The sequence below is a fragment of the Eptesicus fuscus genome, chromosome 5, assembly GCF_027574615.1.
Source record: "Eptesicus fuscus isolate TK198812 chromosome 5, DD_ASM_mEF_20220401, whole genome shotgun sequence".
Lineage (NCBI taxonomy): Eukaryota > Metazoa > Chordata > Mammalia > Chiroptera > Vespertilionidae > Eptesicus > Eptesicus fuscus.
Window position 1 is genome coordinate 76,802,246 of NC_072477.1, and position 9,862 is coordinate 76,812,107.

The following is a 9,862-nucleotide window of genomic DNA, read 5'->3' on the forward strand; positions in this document are numbered from 1 at the left end:
CAGGAGGTCACAATTTGATTCCTGGTCAGAACACATGACCAGGTTGCAGGCTCAAAACACAGAAGGCAGCCGATCATTGATTTTCTCTCATCATTGATGTTTCCATCTCTCTCTCTCCCTTTCCCTTCCTCTCTGAAATAAATATATTTTTAATTATTTCAAGATCAAAGACTAATTTTAAGACTTTGTTTTCCACTTATCCCTCCTACATAGCACTTTAAATGAGCAGAAAGAGGGATTTCAGTTAGGTAAAAAAGGAAACTAGAAGGGCTATTTAACACTGGAATGTTAGTCTGGAAAAGGGACAGATGTCCTCCTCTTGAGATATCTAACTACAATATAAAAAGTCAACTGCTTAAGGATGTTTGAAATCTGTAGTGAAGAAAAAAATATTCTACCTCTCAGGTCCTTATAAAGCCTACTTTACTGTACACTGTTGATCCCTCCACTGACACCCCCCACACACACACACAAAAAAAAAACAAAAAACACACCAAATTTCTCAATGGCAATTTTCTTGAAAATTTCTGGCTCTTTCTTAAAACAATGAGTAAGTCTCCGAGGCATGAAGGACTAGGAGAATCAGACAATTTTCATCGGGCCCAAATAACACTAGTCTTTTTAAAAGTGTGGTAGCATTCTATATTGGTTTAAAATGTACTGATCAATTTCCAAAGAACACATGCTAAATAAATGCAGACAGAAGGAATGGAAGAGAACAGACTGCTAAATAGAAATCAGGGAACCAGACTAAACTTTTCCCTCCAATTCATCCTACATGCTAACACCAATTTTAAGTCTCTCCCTTACTCAAATTAAAAAAAAAAAAATCATTAGATGCTTTCCTATTAGCTACACGATAAAATTCAAATTCCTTGGCCTGCGCACTCAAAGCTCCAGCATGCATTACTACCAATCAACATAATCACCTACAATGCCCTTTCTCAGCCAAACTGACCTTCTCCCTTCTCTTCCAACAGGAAACACAACCACAGGGAAGTGAGAAACATCAGCACTATAAATAGGTTCAAGGTTTCCCTTCCCAACAATCAGAACAAAGGATAAACTTTAAATACATATTTCCCCTTAAAACTAGTCTCCAGCCCTAACCGGTTTGGCTCAGTGGATGGAGCGTCGGCCTGCGGACTGAAGGGTCCCAGGTTCTATTCCGGTCAGGGGCATGTACCTGGGTTGCAGGCACATACCCAGTGGGGAGTGTGCAGGAGGCAGCTGATCGATGTTTCTCTCTCATCGATGTTTCTAACTCTCTGTCCCTCTCCCTTCCTCTCTGTAAAAAATCAATAAAATATATATTTTTTAAAAAACTAGTCTCCAGTTGAGGACCTGGGCTATCAAATGGGAGAGCAAGTAGGATTTAGTAAGGTTGACACTATCAAAAGAAATGTAAATGATACCCTTCTATGGTAACTGAATTGTCGTCCTTTCTTTTCCTAGAACTATAATTTCTCTGACCCAATTACCTGTTACTAGTATCTAACAGCTTTGAAATCCACCCCCCCACCAACTGACTCCACTATTAAAGTGCCCTTGCACTAGGTATTCTATTCAATGGCAAGCCATCGACTTCTCATTGGGGAAAAGGGAATCTGCCAATTCTCCTTTAGCCACAACAGCTTCAAAAACAGGACTTGGCATAAGGAAAAATTATCTGCTCAAAAAAATCTGGTTTTAGCATACAACTCTAGTAGTCCATGTAGACCTGAGGAGTCATTTTAACCCTAGAAACTTATGAAGCCAGGGTGATTTCAGCATGGAGATGTCTTTTTTTTTTTTAATCAGCTTTTAGGCCCTACCCTATTCCTACCCTTTTCAGACCTGAAAGACAAAATCACCAAACAAAATTCACCAGAGCTTCTCAAGATTCCTTCTCCCATCTAGCTAATAAAAATTCTTAGTCATGAACAGAATTTGGAGTAAGGGGAGGAAGAGTCTATAGCAAAGAGGGTAGGGTATCTGGTGCATCTGATGATGGCACCCTGTCAACTCCTGAAGGCCAAAATGCTGCCACAAAGAACCAGGTCTTGGTCATCTAAGGCAAAATGTAAAGATAGTGAAATATTCAACTGATCAATAGGCTAACTGAAACGCCAGACCAGGTGAGTGCATATGTCATTAAGTCCTTGGACTTATTTTAAGTTCTAAGAAAGAGAGAAGGTAGAGTTTATCTGAATCTGAACTAGTAATTTGAATGTGTAAAAGCATTCTACAGATCTATACTTAAAACTGTAATGAAGTCTCCAATGTAAATGAAGTCTCCAGACCATTTTAATGCTATATTTTGTCTGTGCCCTAAATAGACTGTAAACTATTTGAGGACATATACTTGATGTATCCCCAAAGCTTTTACCATTATACCAATGTGATTAGATTCAAAATATGATGGCCTGATGATGATCACTGGAAAAAACAAACAAACATGAATTCTAGTATGTTTTTAAAGTCATGTAGCAGACAGTACCAGTGACTGACAAGATCCATGTGGTAGCCACCTATAAACTGGACTAGCTAACACTCCCTGACCCAATTCTGGACTCAGTATTCATTGAATCCCTGTTCAAGAAAAAAGGTCAGATTTTTGGCAAAAATTTATGGAGGAAAGTTAGCTCTCATTAAATATGGCAGTCTACAAGATATCAAACACTAGTAGGAATCAGAAAGAATAATAATGCGCCCTGGCCGGTTTGGCTCAGTGGGTAGAGCGTTGGCCTGTGGACTGAAGGGTCCCAGGTTCGATTCCGGTCTGGGGCATGTACCTTGGTTGCAGGCACATTCCCCAGTAGGGGGCGTGCAGGAGGCAGCTGATCCATGTTTCTAACTCTCCATCCCTCTCCCTTCCTCTCTGTAAAAAATCAATAAAATATGTATATATTTTTTAAAAAACTATACATTTAAAAAGAAAGAAAGAATAATAATGCTAAAATAGAACTATGTACCCTGACCAGTGTGGCTCAGGTGGCTGGGCGTCATCCCATGCACCAAAAGGTTGCCAGTTGGATTCCTGGGTTGCGGGCTCAATTCCTGGGGGGGGGGGGGGGGGGGGGCATGCAAGAGGCAGCGGATCCATGTTTCCCTTTCACATAAATGTTTCCCTTCTCCCTCTCCCTTCCTCTCTGAAATTAATAAAAATATGTTGTTTTTTTAAAGTCAAGGATGACTCCTTGGTTTAAAAAAAATAGAACTATATGAATAAAAACTGAGTTCTGGTTTAAAAAAAAAAATAGAACTATGTGAATAAAAACTGAGTTCAGGGTAGTGAAATAACATCTTCATCCACAAGAAATAAGCAGGAGCAGCTAAAAGCCAAAGTCAAGTAAAGGATGATTCAACAAGCAAAGCTCCCATACTTATATTTCTTACACTGTTCATTGAAACACTTCACCGGAGATTGGTAATGATTACGTCAAGGTGAGAGAGCTGCGTCAGAGGTGCGTTTTCCATTTTAAAAGTCTACCAACTTCAAAAGGGTGTTAAAGCTAATGGAAATTGGAATGAAGTTTTCCCTGGACCAAAATGAAGTGATGTGGATCACCAGGTTGAGCAGCAGCATGAAGGTCGGTTTTTTTTTTACAGATTTAACCCCAGCGACTAGGCGGTTTGGGGGTATTTGGTATGTGACAACCTTTCTGAGCCTCAATTTCCCCATCATTCACAAAAAAGGGGGCAATGCAGGCTCCTCTCACAACCTCACGAGGCGGTGGTCTGTGAGAATAAAAGCAACGCACCAAAATAACATTACTGCGATTACTTATAGAATCATTACCCGCTAGGATGAAGCTCCCCACACAAGAGATGAAGCCCGAGAGGAAAGAGTTGAAGGGAAAGGTCCCCACGAGGAGACAATAACCGAACTGCAGCGCCCCGGTCAGCAGTATATACAGGAGGTACGCGTCCAGCAACTTCAGACGCTGAGGAGTGGTGCTCAAGTATTCTTCTAAGAACCGCGAGATGACCGACACTACTGAGGCCGACATGACTACAAGATCGGTAACGCCGGCCCGCACTCGCCAAACTCCGAGAGGAAACGACCACCACACCGGATATAGCGTTCGCGCGTGCGCAACGCTGTAACCCAGCTCCACCCGCCCCGATTGGCCATTTTGCGCAGGCGTAGAGGTGGGCCAAAGCGCGAGACAACCAATGCGCAGACGCAGAATACATCGACTGTTGCGAACTTCCGCCAGTACAGCTAATGCGCCTGCGCAATGGATCTTCCGTCTAGGCTGGAGACGTGTACTCTTTCTACCCTAGCTTTGCAGTCACGTTAGTGACGCTCGCAGTTGCTCTGGCAACAAGATACAGTGAAACCAAGGAGAGGAGAAGTTTTACCGCGGACCGAGTAGCTACCCGAGGGTTCCCGCTCTCCCTTTGCTCCTCAAAGATTAACTGGTTCTGTTTTACGTCAATGCCTGGCGCTCCCCAGGTTCAGTACCAGCTCGGCCCTGGCTCTGGCTGCATATGCCTGTCCCAGATCATTAGAACAAGTCAAGTTAGTCCACCAGCAGTGAAAACCACTGCAGCGAATAACTGCTCAGGCACCAGTTTAGAAGTGGTTATTGGAGGAGGAAAGTGCGGCGAGTCGGGAGCGAGTGAGCTTGACCTCTACAAGGGCCCTGAGCTGGCTCTGGAGGTGCTTATGAGGAAGCGCGGTAGAACCTAAACCCACAGGTATTCATTCATTCATTCATTCATTCAGCAAACGTTTATTGGGTACCTCCTCGGGCCCCACGTTAAGTTGTAGGTACCCTCCGGAGGAATCATACAGTCAAAAAAGAGCGGGTGATTGGGAAGAGAACGAAGGGAGAGGTGGGGAGAAGGAGGCGAGGTGGGGGGCTGAGAATAAAACAGTTGATTCAAGTGCATAAAGTAAAAGAAGTTTAGCAGCTTTTTACTCCCAAGATGGAGTCTTGAACCCCGTGTAAATATCCCAGGATGTCAGTGCTGAAAGACTAGTAAATGCATTTGCCTGGTTCAACCCCTTTCCCCTCCAACTCATTTTGCAGAGGAAACTGAAGATTTGAGGGTTTATATTTTAACAAGTGGGGTTAACTATAATTACCGTTTTAACTTTTTTACAAAATAAGGTTCACTTTAATATCTGGCTTCCGCGGCCCGTTTGATTTCACATGAATTTGACCTTCCAGACTTAGTTCATCTCACCTTTCAGCTGCAAGTCACACATAAGCAGGTACTTTTCAGCTTATTAATAACTTTGAGCTATCCTAGGTACTCAATAAAAGGCCCAACACAAGTGAATGACAATGTTCCTTTATTTTCTTTTTTCTATTTGTGTTTAGACTGAAAAATCTATCGGCATCAACTAACGTACTGATTATCAGTGGTGGGCAAAGCCTTGCTTAGGTTCTAGAAAGAAGAAAAATAATCCATGTCCTCAGAAAGCTTTACAATTTATTTGAAGAGATATGTTTATATTTAGAACCACAGAGATTTGTATTGCTATATGAATTTAAGTTCAGCTTAAACTCTCTGATGTTGCTGGGGGAGGGGGCGGAAGGAGGAGGTAACCCCTCTGCTTTTTATTTCAATATAAGTTTCTCTGACAAGTTGAACCTTTCTCCCATCCTCCTCATGACCAAGTAAAAGGATAGCTTCCTCACCAGTATTCAACCTCAGACGTTAAAGGCTTAGCTGATACTTTTTAATCATTCAGGGGTAGATTCCTCGGGGAAGGTGGGGGGGGGGGGGTTAATTCCATCATCCAGGCTCCTTCCAGCATTTTTTCCCTTATGTTTTGTGTGCCTTTGATCCGTGTCAAATATCATCATTAGCATCTCCACAGGAAATCCCACAAGGGGAAAGCAGAAGTGATGAAAAACATCAAATTCACCTACAGAATGCATCCTTTTCTGAGACCTGCAAAGTCAAACGTCAATAGAATGAACTAAAAGCCTTTGTGGACTACTTAAATCAGCAAGAAAATGAAATGTTTTGTTATGTGTTCTGTTTGTGATTCTATAATCATTGAAACATTTTTTATTGATCTGTCAATAGGAAATTGCTAATATTAGTGGTTCAATAGTTTCAATAGTTTAAATTAGAATAGTAATATATGTAAAAATTCATGTGCAGAATAGTGGGTAAGAGTGCAGCCTCTAGGATCAGACAATCCTGAATTTGAGCCTTGATTCTGCTGTTCAGTAGTGATTTAATGTAGGACCAATTAGTCTGACAGCCTCATTTTCCTTTTCTATAAAATGGAAGTAACAATACCTAGGTTGTTATAATGTTGTGATAACTAAATGAGATGTTAAGCATTAAGCACCTAGTATAGTACTTAAAACACAGTGAATGTACAGTAAATATTAGCTATTATTATTATTCATCTTGGTATGTATGACTGCTTTTCCTATTTCTCTGAATACTTCAAATTTGGTCAAGGAGCCCTAGCCAGGTACTCAGTTGGTTAGATCATCATCCTAATAAGCCAAGGTTGCTGGTTTGATCCCAGTCAGGACACAACCAATGAATGCATGAATAAGTGGAACAACTTGATATTTCTCTCTCTCTAATCAATAAGTTAAAAATAAATAAATAAAACTTGGCCAAACCACAGAGCCCCAATATTTTGGGCATACAAAAAAATGGCACTGGAGTGACTGCAACTCAGGTGGCTCTCAAAGGGCAAATCAAATTTATAAGTTGAAGCTGAAGTCACAATAGACCTTAGGAGTTTTATTAGTAAAATGCTATTGGAGTGTTATAAACAAGACAACACACCCAAAATGGAGTTGCTTATGCTAAATCCCACATCACCAAACTGAGATTTAACTTAATTACAGATTCAGCTCTCCCAGAAATGGAATTTGAAACCAGTCGATCAGGAATCACCTGATCAGCACTAATTAGGTAATCTGCCAAAGGACCCCTGCCATCCCCTAAAGGAAAGTAAGCTTGTAATAAACAACACACTTTTTTTTTTTTTTTTTTGGCCTGATATAAATTCCTAATTGCCACTCCCTTCTGGCTATAAAAGTCTTTGGTTCTGTACAGCTCCTCAGAGCTCCTTTCTGTCTGCTAGATTGGATGCTGCTCAATTGGAACCAATTTTTGCTCAAATAAACTCTTAAAATTGTTAATATGTCTCAGTTTACTTTTTAACAAGAGAAAAAACTCTTTCTCTCTACCCATCTTAAGTTCACTGACATCTTAAGTAAATTAGACTGACAAAAGACAATTTAACAAGAGAAAAACAAAAATATGTCTATTAATATGTGTGTTGCACATATATATGAGAACACTCAATTATGAATAACTCAGAAGAGTGGTTAGAACTTGGGCTCATAGAGCACCTTAACAAAAAAGGCAATATACTAGTATTTTTAGGGAAGTGACAAGGCAAAGGAAAAGGACTTTGAGTTTCTAGGACAGCAAATCGTGAGTAAATATATAAGGGAATTAATGAAAAATAAGACTTAGTAAAATTTGTCAGATGGATTCCTCTGGTGCCTTCTCTGGCTGATAAGCATCTAGAGTTCTTCTGTTCTTACTGATAGAGAGAGGAAGGGGAACACCCTACAAGTTTATGTCCTGCTTTTAGACACAGAAAACAGAGAGCCTTTCTTGTATCCTGCTGCTTCTCAATTGCTTTCAACTCAAAATAATCCTAATGCTTCAGTGACATATTTTTAGGTGGCCTATTCTAAAACAATGGGAAAGTAAAGGAGCACGAGATTTTACAGTGTGTCGCTCCACAGTAAAAAATGGCATTCTTTATCAAAAGAAACGCTAATCCTCCAAAGAAAAGAACCCTTCTAAATATATATATATTTGGAAAGCCCCTAAGAAATACATACATATATATATATATATATATATATATATATATATATATCCTACATAATAAAAAGGCAATATGCAAATTGCATCACTCCGCTACGCCCACGATTGGGCCAGCTGGAGGCGCGGGGGGCGGGACTCAGGGTGGCCGATTGGCTGGCAGTAGGAGCGGGGGGGGGGGGGGGGCGGGGACTTGCGAGTCCCCGTTCCCTGCTCCTCCCGCAGGCCTAAACGGCTGGCGCTGCGGGAGGACCCATGGGGCCTGCGGAAGACGCCGGTGGCCGATTGCATGGCTGCCGGCACCAGTTTTCCGCCAGCACCAGTTTTCCTCTGGCCACCGCCCCCCATCGGAGCGCCTCCCGAGTCCCGCCCTCAGCCTTCAGGAGGCGCTCTGATCAGTGGGTGGCCAGACGAAAACTGGTGCTGGCGGAAAACTGGTGCTGGCAGCCAGGTGAAGGAAAGTCTATTGCACGAAACTTCGTGCAACGGGCTTCTAGTATATATATACGGGAAAGAAGAGTCTCTTGTGTCTTTTCCAATTCTTTCCCCTTGTATTTTCACTTTCTCTTTCACATCCCTCCTTTTGTTTGTCTTTAATATTGTATGTAACAGCTCCACCTTTTAAACATTGGCCACAATGTGGCCAAAACCCCCTTTCCTTATATAATACATTTTATTGTGCTATAATAAGAAATACATATTTGGTCTTCATCCCTGGTTCCTGGCACAGAGTTCCTAAATTCCTTGTAATTTCCTAAGATAAGAGCAATCTTTTGTTATAATATTTGGTTTTGTCCTCACTTCCTGAACTAGCTCCAGAGCAACAAAGGTGAAAGGGGCATCCTTTGTATTCATAACAAGGCCTTTTCAACTGAAGGACTTTAGAACAGGCCTCCCCAAGATGTGCTATTTGGGCATGTGAATTACTTTGACCTGAAGGCAATTGAGACCCTGAAGGTTCCCAAGAAACTTTTACCTCTCCCTTAAAGAATTTAAATTAAGGGCCTTACCCATAATAAGAGTCATCATCAGAAATAACTTTTTATGGCCTATCTATAGGGCAGGACAGAGTTCTAACATCCACTCTTATTCTCCTGAGAATGAATGACCTTCCTATCTCTATTTTGCCTCATCCTTAGCTCATACATACCTCATGTATGTGGGGTTCCCATATCTACATATGTAATTAAATTTGGTCATTTTTCCTCTTGTTAATCTATCTCATGTCTATTTGATTACTGGACCAGCTAGAAAAAGCTAAGATGGTAGAGGAAAGTTTCTTCTCCTCCACACAACCACACTTGAGTTTATGTTAATAAAGTGACTTTTGGAAAGCCCCTAACAAAATGGTTGTCAGGGGAACCATCCACAGGAGTAGAGGGTTGAAACTTTCAGTCCAACACCCTGGCTGGAGAATGAATTCATTTACCAATGGCCAATGATTTAATCAGTCATGCCTATATAATGTAGCCTCCATTAAAAAAAAAAAAAACACTAACCAAGGGATTCACTATGCTGAAAGGGTTACATAGCCAAGAAGACACAGAAGCTCTATGCCCCTTCCTTCATACCTCACCCTAGGCATCTCTTCCATATAGCTGTTTCTGGCCTATATCTATACTAATAAAAGGACAATATGCTAATTAGGGTGGATGTCCATCCGGACAAAGCCACAGCAGCTGCAAGGCCCCAGGCTCAGGCAGCCATGGGCTCATGGCAGCCATGGGCTCAGGCAGCTGTGAGCACAGGCAGCCACGAGGCCTGGGGCTCAGGCCTCACAGCTGCCCCGGCCAGCAGTGGCAAAAGCAGCGGGGTGATGGAGGCAGCGCCTTCCCCTGATCAGCCAGGTTGCCTCCCGCAGAGGGAGGCCAGACTGTGGCTTAGGCCCACTCCCCACAGACATCCCCTGAGGGCTCCTGGATTGTAAGAGGGGGCAGGCCGGGCTGAGGGACCCTCCCCCTCCCCAGTGCACAATTTTTTGTGCACTGGGCCTCTAGTTCTTTTATAATAAACCAGTCATCTAGTAAGTAATTTTTCCCTGGGTTCT

At 42.0% G+C, this 9,862-nt stretch overlaps 1 protein-coding gene across 2 annotated transcripts in view; it reads right to left on the bottom strand.

Annotated features, from left to right (window-relative positions):
* DAD1 (defender against cell death 1) overlaps positions 1–4,089 on the bottom strand; it is a 31,608-nt gene extending 27,519 nt beyond the window's left edge. Inside the window, exon 1 of one of the 2 annotated variants that reach the window (XR_003614803.2) lies at positions 3,782–4,089. Coding sequence is in view for 1 of the 2 variants with exons in the window: in XM_008158543.3 (XP_008156765.1) it covers positions 3,782–3,992 (211 nt within the window). In the remaining variant the exon portion in view is untranslated. The remainder of the gene's footprint in view (positions 1–3,781) is intronic. The other variant, XM_008158543.3, reaches the window with a different exon arrangement.
* Between the last annotated feature and the right edge of the window lie 5,773 nt (positions 4,090–9,862).